Below are 19,492 nucleotides of genomic sequence, written 5' to 3'. Positions count from 1 at the left end.
TTTTTGTGCCCACATTTTATGATTCTTTAGAAAATAAAAAAAAGAACACTACTAATTTTATCATCATAAAACATGCAAGAAAGAATGATGAGAATATATAAGTACAGGTTATGACAATATCCATTCTTTCAAAGAATCTTTACTGAACTTTACTGAGGTCTGGGTCAGTGCTAGGGGTTGGTATACAGTAGTAGCTAACAGATATGGTCCCTGCTAATGTGGAACTTAAACTGAATTTGGAGAAACACATAATAAGCAAACCAGTATATGTTAAATGGAATGTGAAGTAGGTGAGTATGAGTTAGCCAGGCATAGAGTTGGGGGAATGAACATTCTGGGTACAGAATACAAAATCCATGAAGCAGGAAGGAGTCTGGTAAAAAGGAAAAAAACAAAAGACAAAAAAGACAAAAAGAAAAAAGAAACAAACTAGTATAAGTGGAGCATGGTAAACAAAGGGTAGACTGGCGTGACAAAGACTGAGAGAAAAGGAAAGAACCAGATGGTGTGGAGAAGCCACTGAGAGGTTAAGCAGGGGAATGGATTTGATTCTGATTTACACTTTTCGAACACTGGGCCAGCTGCAGTGTGGCAGCTGATTGGAGAACAAGAGTGGAAGGAAGCGGTGAGAGCGTTGGCCATTTCAGCAGTCCAGAATCAATAATTGCTTAGATTAGAACAGCAATAGCAAGATGGAGAGAAATAGACAGACTTGATATATGTTGTTAGACACAGAAATGATATGGTGATAAATTGCATCATAGGGAGTTAGAAGTGGGAAGGATGACAAAAAACTCCCAGGTTTCTGGTTGAGCTGCTTGCATGGAAATGTCTCTTACTGGAGATAGGAAACATTGGAAGAAAAGCAGATGAGGGGAAGAGATGAAGAGTTCAGTTTTGGACCTGGTAAGCTTTAGATGCCTGTGCCTCGTTCTAGCAAGATGTCAGGCAACCAGCTGCAATATATGAATTCAAAGGAGGTCTGGTCTGGAGATAGATGTTTTGGAGTCATCAGCAAAATCATCTAATGTTCTATTCAGATGGTCTCATATTTTTTAAGTTTAAAGCATATTTGGAGTTAGCTATCCACCCATGGTAAATGTTGCCAGTGAGAACACTTGGTTCTCTAGGACAAACACATCTTTAACTTGCTGCATTTGTGTACCTTTTGCTCTCTTTCCACTGTTTCCTAATGAAATGTGGACTCCAGCTGTATGATTTGGATTTTTTACAGTTTGTTCTCCTCCTCCTTGCTTAAACCCCAACTATTTTCTGCCTTTCCACTGCCTGCTTCCAGTGGAGCAAAGGAGAAAAGAAACAGGAACCACACAGTTGGCCAGTCATATATATAACGAATTGTTTCAAAGATGAACAGAGTATTCAACCCTGGTTTACAGAAGTAAATTACTAATTGGAAAGTACATCTAAGTCCTTATTTTGATTTCAAGGATTTAAATCTATTGATCAGTTAATATTTGAATACTTCCATTTTAAAGTCATGTTTGCTTCTTGAGAATATATTAGTAACAGGCTTTAAAAATTTTCTGTAGCTTATAACTATCTTGGATTTCTTGTGTTCACTGGCAGGCTCGTCAGGATTGGGCAGCCCTCTGGGCAGAAGTCGGCACAGCAGTAGCCAGTCAGACCTGAGCAGCTCCAGCAGCAGTTCGTCTGGTCTGAGCTTCACTGCGTGCATGTCTGACTTCTCCCTCTACGTGTTCCATCCCTATGGAGCAGGGAAGCAAAAGACTGCTGTGTCTGGCCTCACATCTGGATCAGGAGGATTAGGTATACTTAGGATATTTGTGTCTTTTTCAAATTTATAGCATCTTTTCAAGCTTTGATCTTTTCAGAAATCATGATACCTTTAATAATGGATATAAAATAAGATCAGAAACATTTAATTTTTCCTTTTGATAATATCTGTGTCTACATAGTAAGTAGAAATATGAAATAAGTAATTCAGGTAAATTAATTATACAAGAATTTAAAAACTCAGAATATTTTATAAGTGATATATGTAGCACAGTAATCTCTTTGGATATAAGAGGTTACTTATGTTACTTAAATGTTTAAATGTTTTACCAAATCCATCTATTTGTATAAGAAATTATATTCTATAAATAGTAACTTATTAAAGTGTGTGTCATGTTTGTTAATTTAAAATGAGACTATCATTATTGTTAGTTATTTAGCAGGCAAGTTTGACTGGCATTTTAAAGTGCAGATTTACCACTAAAAATGCATACGATGTTGCTATTAGTGAATTGTATCTTGACTTATTCAGACAAATAATGAAGGCATTAACCATGTTAATTCTGGTTTTTGTGGAGAAGGGTTGTAAAAATCATCAATTATGGTTATGGGCTTGAACCTATTAAAACTATTGTTAGGAATGCTAATGCTCATTAGATCATTCTGCTTAAATTTTTACCTCACCTAAGTGATTTTAATTGATGGCATTTTCCAGTATATTGGATAATTTCATGTAACTAGATAGTTATGTATGTGTGTATATGTAATGTATACGTGTATATTTATATATGTGTGTGTCTTTTTTAAAGGGAATGTGGATGAAGAACCCACTTCAGTCACTGGTCGAAAAGACTCACTCAGTATAAACCTTGAGTTTGTAAAAGTGAGTTTGTCTCGAATAAGGCGTTCAGGAGGTGCCTCATTTTTTGAAAGTCAGTCCATAAGCAAGTCTACAAGCAAAATGGACACTACACTAATAAATATATCTGGTATTCAACTTTATAGTTTTTTAATTAAAATATTATTATCCAGAATTACATAAGGGCCTTCTTCTTAACATTGTTTCAGTATTAAATACATTTAATAAAATTAAGCTTTTAGTGGTAAATTGATCTAAAGAGGAGGAATAAACAGTCCAGCCTACTGTACTGTCTCAGTCCAAGTAATCAATGTTAGAAATAATTCTAGATAAACACATAGAAATATCACCTAAGGACTAAAACATGCCTAATTAAATCACTGAAAACTTTTCTTCACTGCTCTACTATGAATTGGTAAAATTTCAGACTGTTTGATTTTCTAATTGTAAATTCTTAAAACACTAAATAGGGATAAGTTTTAAACATTTTTTACTTAGTGTCATAAGATCTTGAGTTGTGTGCATGTATATTGCTAGCTTTATAACCAGCTGTATAACTACGGGCAAATCTCTTATTCATTTTCTTTATATTGTGATTTGAGTATTTAAATTATAAATTTAAATGAGTAAATTAAATTCATGTGAGACATTTTGAAGAATTCAGAGTACTATATGAGAGAACTTTTAAAATTATTAATCGAACAAATACAGTAAGTACACCTAACCCAGTATTTATTCAGCAAACATACATTGAGGCTGTATTTTATGATGAATTTGTGCCAAGCACCTTGCTAGGTGATTGAGGGTAGAGGCATGAATAAGGCAAAGTCTTATGAGTAGACAAATAAATGACAGTGCAAGGTGATAAATGCTATAATGAAGGTTTATATAAAGAGGAGGAAACAAATTCTGTTTTATGTGAGAGATCAGAGGCGGCTTCACAAAAGAAATGACACTTGGGCCAGATCTTCAAAATCATGTAGGAATATTCTTGGCTATAGCAACATGGTATTTAATGGCACAGAAGCATCAAAGTGTGCTTTTGGTTCATACTGTAGTTTACTGAGGCTGAAGCATAGGGATAACTGAACATTTAATTGGTTGTACACAGCAGTTGGGGCCAGAGGGAGAGAGGAGTTGTCTAGAGGTAAAGCTGATAAAATAGATCAGGACCAGATTGTGGGGAGACTTGTATGCCAAGCTAAAGAGCGTTCTGATCCTTTGGGCAGTGAGAAGCTGTTAGAGGTTTTTAAGAAATGAGATGAGAACACTGTTCCTAAAGATGACAATAATGTATTGTACACTTAAAAGTCTGTTAAAGATGGTAGGCCTCATGTTAACCGTTCTTACCACACACAAAAAATTGTATATGGATTATTAAGTAAACATCTGTTTACGTTAGAAAAAAGGGGGGTGATGTTTCAGATTTGTGTTTTAGAGAGTTGAGGGTAGCATGAAAGATGGGAGAGGAAAGATGCTTGAGGAGGCTGTTGAAATAGACTTAGCAATAGAGGATGAAGGCCTGAACTGTGACAGTGAAAAAGGAGAAGAGGAAATGGTTTCAAGAGAAATAGAAGAGAAGTCACAAGCTTGAGGACAAGTTCTGTGAGGAGCAGCAGAGGAGACAAGGATGCCTTAAAGTTTTAGGATATACAACTGACAGGACAGTGAAATCATTAACTTAGAAAATGAAGAAAGAAGTGACTAGAGGACATTTAGGTGGAGGGTCTGGTAGGCAATTGCGTGGATATGGGCTCAAGCTGAACCAGAAACTTTAGATTTGGGAGACATGGGTGTGTAAATCACACAGAAGCTGTGGTAGAGGAACAGAAGAGCACATAAAGCAGGAGCCAGCCGCGTGCCCAGGAGGCGTTTTAGAAAGCAGAAGCCCAGGAGGCAGCCATCAGAATACTTTCAGAATGACATGTCACCGTCTAAAAGGAGAATAGTAGTTCTTGCCACACAGTTGCTTTTGAGGAAGTTTGTATCCCAGCTCATCCTGATGATTCATTTGCCATCTCTGAAAAGAGCCCTGTGTTAAAGTTGAAAGCTATCTGTAAGACCGATCTTTAGGGGCTGGCCCTGTGGCCCAGTGGTGAAGTTTGCACGCTCGGCTTCGGCAGCCCAGGTTTCGGCTGGGTCAGATCCTGGGCGCAGACATGGCACCACTCATCAGGCCACGTTGAGGCAGCGTCCCACATGCTACAGCTAGAAGGACTCACAACTAAAATGTACAACTATGTACTGGGGGCGGGGTTGGGGAAGAAAAAAGCAGAGAAAAAAGAAGATTGGCAACAGTTGTTAGGTGCCAATCTTTAAAAAAAAAAAAGAACGACCAATCTTTAGGACCTCTGAGAATTTCACAATAAAGTGATAATAAAATTCCAGCTTGCCATCACCTCAAAAAAGGAAATGGAAGTATAGTGTTAGAATGTGGTATTTTTATAATTTGTAGAAGGAATGTATTATCACTTACTAATCATACTGTGTAACTTATTTTGATATTTTGTGAATTATAACAGTTGTATAATATCATGTACCTACCATATGAAAATATTAAGGTTTTCGAAATCTGTTCTAACAAATTTTATTTATGTATCAGCTGTTTGTGATATAGGGTCTGCCTCCTTTAAATATGATATGCGCCGACTCAGTGAAATTCTGGCTTTTCCAAGAGCCTGGTATAGGAGAAGTATTGCAAGACGCCTATTCCTTGGAGACCAAACCATAAATTTGCCAAGTAAGCTTATTATGTAATTATAATTATACTTAAGCATATACTTAATTATGCTTTTAATTTTGGTTACAACAGTAACAGGATCCATGATTGATAACACTAACTGTCTTACTTGGTAAGTTGTACCCTGCAGTTCATTCACTCATTCAACAAATGTCCTCGAGCCCCTCTAACGTGCTAACCAGTGGGGACATTGGCACTGGAGATGTATCACAGAAACAGACAGACAGAATCTTGCTCTCTCAGAGATTACATTCCGCTGACTTTTATTCAGTAATGGTTACTCTGTAATCTTTGTAAAATCTGGAAATGCAGAAATATATTTAACCATCCAAATTAATCATGGTTAGTTAAACATGGAAAACAGAAAATGTTGGGGACATGCTACCATATTGCCTGCATTTTTTCTCTTGGGCTCAGATATTGTTGTAGTATTATACTGTGTAAGTGAAAGAGTTAGCATGATACAGTAGAAAATACTAGAAATCCGGATCTGGATGAAAATGGGAATAGAGTACCTGTCCTGCCCTTCTCATGGACTTTCTGTGAGAACTAAATAAAATAAACAAGCTGGCATGTACTTTGCAAACTGTAAATTGCTGTAGAGTTGTCAAATAGAGAACTAGAAGGAATATAAGAGGTGATTAGAAATGATGGAGTGGTGAAATTTAATATTTTATAACATGGTGATTTTACTCTGTTAATTTTGCTTTTGTTTTCTACTTTTCTGTTAGCATCTGGCCCAGGGACACCTGATTCCATTGAAGGGGTGAGCCAACACCTTTCCCCCGAGTCCTCAAGAAAAGCTTACTGCAGGACCTGGGAGCAGCCTAGTCAGTCAGCTTCCTTCACCCACATGCCTCAGTCACCTAATGTGTTCAATGAGCATATGACAAACAGCACTATGTCCCCAGGGACAGCAGCACAGAGCCTAAAATCTCCAGCTTCCATAAGATCAAGGAGTGTGTCTGATTCTTCAGTTCCCCGAAGAGGTAACACTGCTCTCTTTATTATCAGTAGCCCTCCAATGCCCCTCAGGATAAAAATCTTAATTAGTTACTCCCAAATTTCTGCCCTAACTGCAGGAAGATATAGTCTTGCAGGTTTTTATGGGGCGGGGGCGGCCGGCAAAGCCAAACAACAAACACATCAAAGAATTGCCATCAGAAGAGACAGCTCGATGACTAGTATCTTTGAAAACGGATAGGGAGAAAGGAGTGAGCATATTGTTAGTGTACTACATATGGTACAGTTGTTTCTAGAAATAAACCTACAGTTTTGTAAAAGATATTTGATATTGAAAACATTAATCTTTGTATTCAGTCATTCTTTTATTCAGCCAGTATTTTTTGAACTCTTTTATGTGCTCAGCACTCTACTTGTGTGTAAACATATAAAGATGAATGATGTAGTTCATGTACAAGGTGAGATTAGAGTATAGTGATCAAATGCAGGATTCAAGATATACACACAGAAGACAAGCACCCCAGATGGCCTCTGCATTTCAGAATGGTCTTTGCCTTTAAGGCCTCTCTTTGGCAGCATCAACTTATATCTTCTCCTCTGTTAAGAAAATCCCAGCGTGATGATCTGTGTTGCTGTATCCCATGTACACCAGAATTTCCTCAAATAAAATGGAGGCAATACAAAACTTAATGAGCTTTCAAGAAGTAAGGCTGCCAGGACTTACTAAACCAGTGAATGGTAACTTATTTTAGAGGCAGTATGACAACTATTAAATGTTAGGTTTTAATGTAAGAATATCATATTTTACTTTTTGGAATATAGTGATAAGAATGGTTTTTGCTTTGTAATTGGCTGAGCATCTGTGTGAATGAATGCGCTTTTGATTTTTCTATTTTTAGATTCACTTTCAAAAACATCAACTCCTTTTAACAAGTCAAACAAAGCAGCAAGCCAACAAGGGACTCCATGGGAAACACTTGTCGTGTTTGCTATAAACTTGAAACAATTAAACGTTCAAATGAATATGAGTAATGTAATGGGAAATACAACGTAAGCTATTCAAAGAAAATATATTTAATCATTAGTTGTAATTTTTCTTATATTGTAGTAAATCAATTCAAAACTTTTTTTTAATGCTGAAATGTCTGAGAGAGCAAAGACCATAGATAAAATGTAGAAGTTGCTTTATCCTGAAAATGGCTTAATCCTAAAGATACTGTCATATAAAACTGCATGAAATGTGTTCTAAATGGAGAGAAAATTATAAGGAAAATAGGATAATTTTCTAGCTAAGAAGAAAGTTTCATCATCAATGTTAATATTCAAACATTTACCACAGTTTTTATAGAAATGTATTGGTTCATTGTCAAACTTTTTTGAAATCGTCTGACTTAACTCCTGTTTTAATTCATAGCATTGGAAGCCGTATGTCTAATAATCCTTTTTCTTTTTTTTAGTTGGACAACTAGTGGTTTGAAGAGCCAGGGCCGTCTGTCAGTAGGAAGTAATCGAGATCGAGAGATAAGCATGTCTGTCGGTCTGGGAAGGTCACAGTTAGATTCTAAAGGAGGAGTAGTTGGAGGGACCATAGATGTCAATGCTTTGGAGATGGTTGGTATGTTGAAATTTTACAACTGAAAAATATATTGAAAAAAAGGTTTTTAAAATTGATTTTGATGAGTTTTTCCCATTAGGCACTTCCATGAAAGGTAATTATTGTTTCTATTTTAGCTCATATTTCTGAACATCCAAACCAGCAACCTAGTCACAAAATTCAGATTACTATGGGTTCTACTGAAGCTCGTGTTGATTACATGGGCTCAAGTATCCTCATGGGTATCTTCAGTAATGCCGATCTCAAGCTTCAGGATGAATGGAAAGTAAATCTGTATAATACACTGGATTCAAGCATCACTGATAAAAGGTATTTAGTAAAATATTACTTTTTGAACACTTTATGTGACTGCTCTTAATGTATTTTCCATCATCCAGTGAGAAAACACAATTCATTTTTCTTGCAAATGATTTTATATTAGCAGTTAGTATGAATGAAAAAGATGGGTGGGCAAGGGAATTTTTCTTGTACTTTTTAACTATCCTCTATAAGATAAATGATAAAGACTCTGTTTTATGCTCTAGTGAAATTTTTGTCCATGGAGATTTGAAGTGGGATATTTTCCAAGTAATGATATCAAGATCAACCACACCAGACCTGATAAAAATAGGAATGAAGCTCCAGGAATTTTTCACACAACAGTTTGACACCAGCAAACGAGCTCTGTCTACCTGGGGACCAGTTCCTTATCTTCCACCTAAGACAATGACTAATAACCTAGAGAAAAGTTCACAAGAACAATGTAAGAATTAGAACTAAGCCTTTATATATGCTTTATCTTTCACTAAATATGTGTCACTATCTTAATTTAAAATAATAACAATATCTAGACCATACATAGAAAGTGGTCCATATGCTCTTTATCCTCTTCACTCATCAAAGTATCTAATTTCCAACCCAACAAGGGAATTAAAGGCCATCATTTGGAAAGTCATCATTTATTTTCTCTCTCTGCTACAACTCATCTGCAAGCATGTTCATTCCATGCTCTTGAATACTAATTATGACAATATCATGTTCTGGTTTAGAGCATGAGTTATGGAGTCAGAAGGTCTCAGTTTGGATTTATTAGCTGTGTCATATTAGGCAGATTATTATTTTCACTCAGTAATTCAATCAGCAAATATTAAGCATCAACCGTGTTCTTAAGCACTACAGGAGATAGAGGAGATCTCCTAGTGCACAAAGTTCCTACCCTCATGAAGCTTACATTCTAATGGGAGAGATAGGCCATAATTAATTTACTAACTAATTATGTAAGAATTTCAGGTAGAAGTGCTGGAAAAAAGAACAAAGCAGGGGAAGGATAGAGAATGACAGTGTGTGAAGATAGCTGTTTTAGAAAAGGTGGTTAGGGAAGCCTAGTGAAGTGAAAGATCCAGGCTGAGATCTGGGGAGAGAGAGTTCTGGGCATTGAGGGTTATTGAAGAGTACAAAGCTCCTACAGTAGGAGGAAACTTGGCTTGTTTGAGTATCATTAAGGTGGTCACTGTGGTGGAACAGAGTGAGCAAACAGGAAAATCTTGGGTGTGAATTCAGAGGATAGACCACAGACAAGATTTTTAATAAGATGGGTAACTATTGGAGACTTTTGAGTAGATTTGGTATTATTTGATTTTTTCCTTAAAATACTCCTTTTTAAAGCATCACTCTGGCTGCTGTGTGGAGAACAGACTACAGGTGGTTAAGCATGGAATTAAGGAGACCATTGCAGTAACTACCATTATCATTGTTACACAGTCATATTACCATTGTAAGGAGGCCATTGCAAGCGTCCAGGCAACAGATGACGGTGGCTTTAACTAGAATGACAGAAGTAAAAGTAGTAAGAAGTAGTCAGAATCAGGATAATTTTTAGTAACTTTTTATTATCACAGAAGTAGGACGTGCATTGTATCACAGTGAATACTTTAGAGAATATAGCTTCAGATACTTTTATATATGTACTTTTTACCAAAATATTGTTCATATTGTTTTGTAACCTTTTCCAGTCAACAATCTCCAACTTCCCATTTTGCTAATTATTTATCTCCTCTAGACTTCTGATCACATTCCACAGTTGACCTAAAATTATCCTTACAACTGGTTTGTCCAAACCAATATATCCAAGATCACGAGTTAAATCTGATTATGTTCCTTTACACTCTTTTAATCCAGCATACTCCTTTTTTTAATGATATAACTTGAAGAGACTTGGCCAGTTGTCCTGAAGAATGTCTTACCTTCTAGATTTTTTCAGTTGCTTCCTTGTGGTTTCATTTATCTTGTTCCTGTAGTCCTTCTGTTTCCTTAAACTAGAATTTGTATCAGGCATATACAAATAGAGGGATGTTCCTCAAAACACCTGGCCCAGATTCTTCAAAAAAGTCTTGTCATAGAAAAAAATTGGCTTAGGGAATTGTTTTAGATTAAAGGAAACTAGAGAGACATGTTAACTAAATACAATGCATGATCCTTGGTTGGCTCTGGAATGAGAGTTGTGGAAAACAGCCAAAAAGGGCATTATTGGAATAAATGGGAAGTACAAATATGAATTGTATACCTGATTAGTGCTTCTCAAACTTTAATGTGCATCTGAACCACCTGGAGATTATATTAAAATGCAGATTCTGATACAGTAGGTATGGGGTAGACTTAAGAGTCTGCATTTCTAACAAGCTCCCAGGTGATGCTGATGCTGCTGGTCCTCAGACCTCACTTTTGAGTAGCCAGAGTGTAAGAGTGAAAACAGTACTTAAAATCAGGGATCTGCATGTGATTCCTAGGTCTTCTAGTCACTGGTCACTTAACCCCTCTTCTCCTTCACTTGAAAGAGTCTAGATGAAATATGTAGTTTACAGAGTTATTGTGAGAACTGTGTAAAATTTCATGCAAGCATTTTGTAAATCATTAATCATTACCCAAGTGTTCGTTGTAATTATTATTAAGTTACTACTTTCCTTAGTTCTATCCGTCCTGCTTGCAGCATCTTTTCCAAGACTTTATCTTCTTAATGTTAACCAGGTGTTGGGTTGTTTTCATCCGTTACCTGAGTCACTTCAGCTATCGAAAGTAGCCACCTGCTGCCTTCTACCTGACATTCTAGATGTTCACAACGCACTTCAGGATAATTGGTTTTTGGTTTTCTTGCAGTGCTTGATGCAGCTCATCATCGACATTGGCCTGGAGTATTGAAGGTGGTATCAGGATGCCACATATCCTTATTTCAGATTCCGTTACCAGAAGATGGAATGCAGTTTGGAGGATCAATGAGCTTACATGGAAATCATATGACACTGGCTTGTTTTCATGGTCCAAATTTCCGTTCAAAATCCTGGGCACTGTTTCATTTAGAAGAACCAAATATTGCTTTTTGGACTGAAGCTCAGAAAATCTGGGAAGATGGTAAATTGACACATTTCCAGCTTTTACTTTTTCCTGTGTTCTGATATGATTATAAATGACAAAATAATTTTCCTTTCCAATATTTTTGCCTTTTTCTTATTATATTTCTGAAGTCCATCTCTATTCGTTATCATGTACCAGACATGTTAAGGAGTTCACTGCCAATGAGTCAGTATCTATAAAGTCTGGGACAAGTTAAAGGACTTATTTCTGAACTTGCCATCTTATTCCATTTCTTACTTAAAGAAATGGCAATTAGGCAATTGAAACTTCTGCTGCTGTGGCTGGCCACAGTCATAATAATAGTTATTGTAAATATTTCTTTAAAAACATGGAGAAGACACATAGTAGTAGTGTAAGGAAATTATTGCAAGTCAAGATTATATTATAAAACTTTTATGGGCAAGGCTGTGTTTTTACGTCTATTTACAGTGATAAACCCAGTTCCTTTTAGCTTTAATTTCCTACTCAGTGGTTTCTTAATGATGAAGGGAAAAATGGTTGATGCTCCTTATCTTACTGGGGACAAATCCAGTTATAACTAGAAGAAAGAAAAATTATTTGTGATCTTGTGTGTGTGAGGAAGACTGGCCCTGAGCTAACATCTGTTGCCAATCTTCCTCTTTTTGCTTGAGGAAGATTGTTGCTGAGCTAACATCTGTGCCAGTCTTGCTCTGTTTTATGTGGGATGCCTCCACAGCGTGACTTGAGAGCAGTGCTAGGTCTACACTCGGGATCCAAACCTGCGAACCCTGGGCCACCGAAGCAGAGCACGCTAACTTAACCACCATGCCACCGAGCCAGCCCCCAAATTATTTGTGATTTTTTTCCCCTCACTTATTTACTCCTCAGTTTTACAACTTTATCTGTGCGTGACTTAGCTAAATCTATTGCTCTAGGGCCACAACTATTTTCTTGCATCTAAAAATAGTTTGTTACATTAACAAACTTTTTTTCCTCTAGGCTCTAGTGATCATTCTACATACATTGTACAAACACTGGATTTTCATCTGGGCCATAATACCATGGTTACCAAACCATGTGGTGCTTTGGAAAGTCCTATGGCAACAATAACCAAAATAACAAGGCGTCGCCATGAAAATCCACCCCATGGAGTAGCAAGTGTGAAAGAATGGTTCAATTATGTTACAGCCACAAGGAATGAAGGTTAAAAGTTTGATTCTTTGAAGAGATTTATTTTGTTTTCTCTATTTTGGGCTCTGTTGACCGTGTTTAGAATTTAAGTGGAAGGAGAATTTTCATTTCTTTAATTAAATAAGTTTCATTTTATTCCTGCTGACATAAGTAACAATATTAGTACAGTCATGCATCACTTAACAATGGGACTGTGTTCTAAGAAATGCATCGTTAGGTGATTTTGTTGTGCGAATATCACAGAGTGTACTTACACAAACCTGGATGGTATGGCTTGTACACACCTAGGCTATATGGTACCAATCTTATGGGACCATGGTCCATTTCTGACAAACATCATTATGAAGCACATGACTGTACATGATTCACCACCCTGGTAGTGCCACATCTTATAGACTAAAATTATTCTAGAGGTAACTGAAAACATTCAAAATAAAAGTGTTTTAAATAAGTGAAATTAAGTTTTTTATAATTGGAAGAATATTTTTGTAGTAATATTAAACATGGGAGGTTTGGAAAAGTTAGTACCCGACTAACTAAAGCTGTTACACAACTAAATAAAGCTACTGCACAACATGGACTGCCACAAACTTAAGGTTCGGTTTAGCTGGAATAAAATGAAACTAAATAATAATATTGCTACCAAGTCATAAGTTTAAAGAGAGTGCTTTGGATAAGTTTTTTTATTTGACTAGATTCACCAGTCTTAATATGGTCATGACAATTCTTATTTTGTGGTTGTTTTTGTGTTCGAGTTTACAGTACTGCTTTTACCAATCATTTCACCTGTACTGAAAAGCTGACTAGATTGAGACATGTTAATATTTGAATGTTTTACTTAAAAATGACCTTCTTTCAAAATGGAAAAGATGATGAATTGGCCCCCATGGAAAACAGTTACTATGGTATAGCACCCAGGGATTAGAGACTGTTAAAAATGTTCTGAGAACAAAGGAGGATAAGAAAGTAAATTAGAATATGCATGTATTGGCTATTCTACCTTCCAAATAGAGATTTTGGGGGAGGGAGTTCTTTTTGGCTGGGATACTAGGGAGGGGCTATTACCATATTGGACTGTGACCTGTAGACCTAGAAAAATGATGATTTTTATCATAACGCATATGTTGGGGAAAATCAGGAGTCCTACCTGATTTCAAAGTCAGGATCATATTTAATTGCAAATTCTATAATAGTCAATTATAGTCAAGTATTCAATCTATGGACTTTGAGCTTAATGAAACTCTTAAATTCAGACATGAATTCAGTTGAGAATAATATTCATTTTAAAGTTTGAGAAACAAAAACCAAACTGTATTGGATTTATCCAAAATCAGGTCATAAAGCTTTTTGGTCTTAAGAATAGTGATGTATATCACTATATAGATAGATAGATAGATAAAGGTCACTATAACACTATATATATAAATATGTCACTATAACAGTACATATATAAATATATCACTATATTTTTATATATATAACTATATCCATATCTATATATAGATATATCACTATTCTCAAGACCAAAGCTTTACATGGCTCTATTTTTAAAAATGTGAGTCTTTTCCAACTTTTGAAATAATAAAACTGTGTATCATAGTGTTCTGAAAGCTATAGGCTTATCAGTGCCTACTGGTTTAACCTGATTCTTACTGTCTCTATTACGCATGTAGAGCTAAACCTACTTCGTAATGTGGATGCTAATAACACTGAGAATAGCACTACTGTGAAGAATTCTAGTTTGTTGAGTGGATTCAGAGGAGGTTCTAGCTACAATCATGAAACAGAGACTATCTTTGCATTACCAAGGATGCAGCTTGACTTTAAATCCATTCATGTTCAAGAACCACAAGAACCTTCATTACAGGGTATGTGAAAAAACAATCTTTAGTTTCTAAAGTTACTACGAAAATTCTAAAGGAACTTCAAACTACCGCTATTTTCTCACAGGTCATTTTTGTAATGCTAATATAAGCTAATGAAGTTGATTTTCTGGGTCAAATTGGTTGATTCTCTTACCAGCTGTATGGACTCTGGCAAATAATCCATTTTTGTCTCTTTTTGCTCAGTAAAATGGGGGTTAATAACAGGACTTCATTCATAGGGCTTTTATGAGGAATAAATGGCATATACTCGGAAAGTGCTTAGTAAACTATCATCATTCTGCAAACCACAAACTACTCATTTCTCTATAGTTGCATTGAAGTGGATACATTTACATAGACTCATTATTAACAGGAAGAGAAAGGAACTTATTTCATAAAACCTTTTTAAAAGAACTTTGCCATTGCAGATGCAAACCTGAAGCCAAAGGTAGAATGTAGTGTGGTGACAGAGTTCACCGACCACATTTGTGTGACTATGGATGCTGAGCTCATCATGTTTCTTCATGATTTAGTGTCGGCTTATCTTAAAGAAAAAGAAAAAGGTGCGTAGCATTTTCTTGTTTGGGGTTTGTTTTTTGGTGTTTTTTTTTTTCCTTAAAAGCTTCAGGAAAGGTAGTAGAATGAGTCTCCTTCCTCCATTAGCTGCAAATATCAATACATACATAGATATAAATAATATATTAGTAAGACGATGTGATAGACTTTTGAATATCTGCTAGGTACATGGCACTCTTTTTCTAACCATACCTCACACTGAATGATGTTTTATATTTGACAGAATGTTTCCATAAATGTTATGTACATTATCAGGCGTTGTAGGAGATTTTCGCAAAGTAGGAAAAGAAAACCTTTTTGAGGAAATACTGATAATCAAAGTGAAATGACTAAAGAAACAACTACATACTAAAGTAGCACGAGTTATACAAGTAATTGGGAAAACAGTTAAATAAGATAAATCTGTTTGCAATGCAGACAGAGAGGGGAAGCCACTTGCCCAGGGCCACACAGCATGTCAGAGGCAGGCTGTTTTCTTTTTATAAATTATTTAGACCTCAGTGGTGGTAGTTTGTTTTTATGCACCAGCCAACAACATTGGTAAACTTAAATGTCTGCCTATTAAGAAATATATGGTGACCCTAATATCGATATGGAATTGGTTATATATATTATGGTGTGTGCATACAATGGAATGGAATACTCTGTAGCTATCTAAAAGAATGAAGTAGTTAGAAATGTAATGATATGGAATATTCTCCAAATATATGGTCTTTATTCATTCAGTAAATATTTATTGCACAACTATGTGAATATACAATTGTAAAACAACAGATGTGATTTTAAAGAATTTACTTGGAATAGATACGTAATTTGTTCAGGTCACACTAGAATATTGCTTCACTTTTTTCATGAAGAAAGAAATGTAAAATTTGCCTTACAGATATTTCAAAGTAGCCTCATGATAAATGTTTGAGTGAAGAAAACAAAGATTATCAAAAGACAATGTTGAAAGAGTGCAAAGTAGCATAGCATAGACTGGCAATCTAGAATGTGCTAAAAATTCAGTGAGAGTAAAGTCAATAATGATGGCTGGAAGAAATCTAGGAGACATTAGTTGAAACTTCAAGTAAAATAATTGAAAGGAAATATTATATATAAGTAGATCCAGTCTTCACATATAGCACCAACATGTATCAGTCACTAGTAATCCTCTTGTTTTTCTCTCTGCCTTAATATTTAAACTTAATGTGGAGAAAAACAGATTCTAGATAAACCTGTGAAGTTCAGAATTCTTTTCTAGTCTACCGAGATATGAAATCCTGCCAGATTTCTTTCTCTCAGGTATTATGTGAAGCCTTTGTCATTTTATGAAATATTGTGTTGGTCTTGGTCTGCCATGAACTGTGTATATTTCTAAAAAAAAAAAAGAAACCCTACCTATTTTTATATAAACTGTTGTAAAACATTATTTTCAATGGGAAGAGAGGGAATAGGGACTTGAGTTTCAGATTTACAATAACAGTGTTATTCTATGGAGATTTCAATTATAAATAAAAATATTTTAATACCTTAAGTATATTTTGTTATTAAAAACTAAAAGCAATTAGTTTTGGCCAAAATAAAAATAAACATACCTGAAAAATTCTTAAGAGCATGTAAGACTAGACCAGAATCAACACAGTTCTAGGACATCAAGATAAATTTTAAGACTGTACCCACCACCAATAATAAACAAAGGCAGAGCAACTGAGCAGGCAGTAACTGAAGACATCTGTATTCTTAGGTAGTGTGATGGTACAGCATCATTCCTAGGCTCATTCCCAATCAACGATTCATCCCTACTACTAATTCCCAATAAAGTTATAACTATAGCTACATAATGCATATCATATTACACAATCAATTATCTTATGCCCAATTTGTATCTTTAAAACTTGTGTCCTAAGAGAAATACTGTATTTATTTAGGAAAATCATATGAAGGCTACCTTTGTCTCAGATTCGATTTTATATATATTATTTATGATTGCCAATTTAAAAAGACTTTCTTTCATAAAACATTTACTTGAGTATTCACTATAAACAGTGAAAAAGGTTGCTTCACATAAAAAGCTCCTAAATTAATAGTACCACTGTTCAAATATATATAGCCATTGTACACTTCAAATGAGTGAATTTTATCTCAATAAAGCTGTCAAGGAAAATCATCTACCTACTGCCATTCTTTAGAAAACCTACACCTGTCAATTTCACTACCCTATGCCTGCTATCAAATAAATCTCAGCATTCTTTACCATTAGTTTTAGGCACACAAATACATGTAAAACATATGCTATTGCTCAAAAATAAATGATGACATGTTATTTCTAATTGTTGTAAGGAAATAACTTTGACACTCTCTTTCTCCAAGAAATACCAATAATTGGTACTTATTTTGGCTTATTCTAAAATATTACTTTTTAAGAAATGTAACTAAATGAAGCTTTGGCCAGTTCACAAATAAAATGATAAATGGAGCCAATTATTCTGTTCGTATAGTGATTTAAAATAAGTTTATAAGATGTATATTTGCAATATTAATCTATTATTTTCCTTATAGCCATTTTTCCTCCTCGGATTTTATCTACCCGACCAGGACAGAAAAGTCCAATTATTATACATGATGACAATTCCTCTGACAAAGATAGAGAAGACAGCATCACTTATACAACCGTTGACTGGAGAGATTTTATGTGCAATACATGGCATCTAGAACCCACCCTTAGGTAAGTGGTGGTTATATATATTTTACCTATATCCTATGGGTTATGAGAAAAAGGTTATAAATAATGTAGCAAGTTAAATATGGTTTGCCAAAAAATATTTGTAGAAGTTAGCCGCTTGTAACCTCTACAACTTCTGCTATTGTTGCTTCTCCTTTCTGCTTTTGTAAGTGCTTCTAGGTGAGGCAAAAGAAGCACAAAGACTGATTAGTGCTGATTAGCTGTCTACTGTGTGGCATTTTGTCAGTTAATCACTAAAATATGAGAATAACTCCACTTCGACAATTGCTCTTATGTTTTCACCGCCTCACCAGGGATTTTGTTTTCAGGTGTTTGAGGTAGCTACAGTAAACTGTTCTGTTACTTAGTTTGGGAAGATGCAGTAGAAGTCATACATCATCATTAAGGAACTGTTACAATTTCTTACATATTTCATGACAATGTAATAAAACCTACAATGTCACAGTGTCCTTCGTCTGCATATTAAGCAATATAAATCTATCCCTGAAATGTCAAATTTAATGCTGTCAGATTTAGGTTCCTTTACCAAGTCATGTTCTATGACAATCATGATCCAAATTATATCAACTTGTTTTCAGATCAAAATTTCAGAAGTATTTTCAACTTCTAATATTATGATTGCTGCTAGAACTAGTGGTACTTGCCTTGTTTGCCTCTGTTTATGATTCACACTCACGACCTTCCTATTATTTTTCCCTTTCCTCTCATCTGCTTTGTTAATCAAATTATAACTGTCCAAATAATGGAATAACAGTATCAAATAAAGTCCACCACACTCCAGCACAACAATCTGCAGAACAATATAGATTTCATTTAGATAAGGTCATTATTCAGACATATTTATGGCACAAAATAATCTAAGCTAACAAAATCTCCATTATACAATGGATTCCTGTATAAACAGAAAGTAGTAACTTTGTGTTAGTAATCTATATTCAGTAAAATTTGTTGTAACCAACAAATCATTTTGGTATCAATATTTCTCATGAGTATATGCATATTAACAATGTCAGTACTCAGGAACAATATTAAAATATTGCAAAAGTCTTGATGCAGAAAACTAGAAAATCTGTTTTGCATATGTAAATCTAAATAAACATAATGAAACTGACTACCTTTTAGAGTGACTATATTTAAGTTGAATATAAAATGAGTTTAATTTAAAATGAGCATAAAAAGTTAAATTTGCCATAAATATATTACTTTTTTTAGCAAACTGTCAAGAGACTAGTGAAGTAATACGGTGTAGTGATGGAGAGCACAGCTGATAGCTCTGGCTCTAAGCCCAGCTTCATAGCATAGTAGCTCAGTGACCAAAGGACTGAACCTGTCTCTGCCTCAGTTGCCTCATATGAAAAATTTGGAAAATGGTATTACCTATCTTGTAGGGTTGTTACAATGGTATGAGTTAGAGTTTTAGCAGATCAATGCTTAATTACTCCCCTTTTCCCTACCCAATTTCAGGACCAATTGAAATAGTGGGAGAGAGGCAGCTGGAAATCAAAATGACAGTTTAATACTGATAAAGTTAATGACAGAGAATGTGGTTTGGATGTCTGGCAACAATTGCTTTCTACTACCAAGTCCAGGTTTGGGCTTACCTGCAGGGTCTCAGTGGTGCAGAACTTAAGGATGAGGAGCTGGAGTTGTACAATCAGCAGTCCTATATACTCACCTAGCCACAGGCAGCCAGGAGCACTCTTGACTAACCTAATCAGGGGCCTGTCCTTGAAAAACCTAAGGCATGAAGGAACAGACCAAAATGAGTGGCTCCTAAGAGAAGGTAGGGAGGAGGGTAGTGTACTGAACTACACTACTCAGTTCCTCCGTTGATTTCCAATCAGATAAATCATCA

General features: G+C 35.4%; 1 protein-coding gene and 1 long non-coding RNA gene across 22 annotated transcripts in view; one reads left to right on the top strand and one right to left on the bottom strand.

The window, feature by feature from the left end:
• Window positions 1-19,492, bottom strand: part of LOC138923083 (uncharacterized) — a 59,438-nt gene that overhangs the window by 18,063 nt on the left and 21,883 nt on the right. The window contains exons 2-3 of the long non-coding RNA XR_011436207.1: window positions 19,239-19,374; window positions 18,282-18,427 (exon numbers count right to left, since the gene is read on the bottom strand). This is a non-coding gene — a long non-coding RNA (uncharacterized lncRNA). The remainder of the gene's footprint in view (window positions 1-18,281; window positions 18,428-19,238; window positions 19,375-19,492) is intronic.
• BLTP1 (bridge-like lipid transfer protein family member 1) overlaps window positions 1-19,492 on the top strand; it is a 194,398-nt gene that overhangs the window by 173,222 nt on the left and 1,684 nt on the right. For 17 of the 21 annotated variants that reach the window (XM_023636601.2, XM_070259660.1, XM_070259673.1 and 14 more), the window contains 13 exons: window positions 1,588-1,788; window positions 2,565-2,744; window positions 5,217-5,354; window positions 6,086-6,343; window positions 7,217-7,367; window positions 7,775-7,932; window positions 8,049-8,241; window positions 8,457-8,674; window positions 11,065-11,316; window positions 12,280-12,483; window positions 14,145-14,339; window positions 14,765-14,899; window positions 17,454-17,619. In XM_023636601.2, coding sequence (XP_023492369.2) covers window positions 1,588-1,788; window positions 2,565-2,744; window positions 5,217-5,354; window positions 6,086-6,343; window positions 7,217-7,367; window positions 7,775-7,932; window positions 8,049-8,241; window positions 8,457-8,674; window positions 11,065-11,316; window positions 12,280-12,483; window positions 14,145-14,339; window positions 14,765-14,899; window positions 17,454-17,619 — 2,449 coding nt within the window. Of the gene's footprint in view, window positions 1-1,587; window positions 1,789-2,564; window positions 2,745-5,216; window positions 5,355-6,085; window positions 6,344-7,216; window positions 7,368-7,774; window positions 7,933-8,048; window positions 8,242-8,456; window positions 8,675-11,064; window positions 11,317-12,279; window positions 12,484-14,144; window positions 14,340-14,748; window positions 14,900-17,453; window positions 17,620-19,492 lie in introns of all 21 variants that reach the window. The other 4 variants (XR_011436204.1, XR_011436205.1, XR_011436203.1 and 1 more) reach the window with 1 other exon arrangement.

This window comes from Equus caballus, chromosome 2 (genome assembly GCF_041296265.1).
Source record: "Equus caballus isolate H_3958 breed thoroughbred chromosome 2, TB-T2T, whole genome shotgun sequence".
NCBI classification, from domain to species: Eukaryota; Metazoa; Chordata; class Mammalia; order Perissodactyla; family Equidae; genus Equus; species Equus caballus.
Note: the sequence above shows the minus strand (reverse complement) of the source record. Positions and strands in the feature narration are given on the sequence as shown.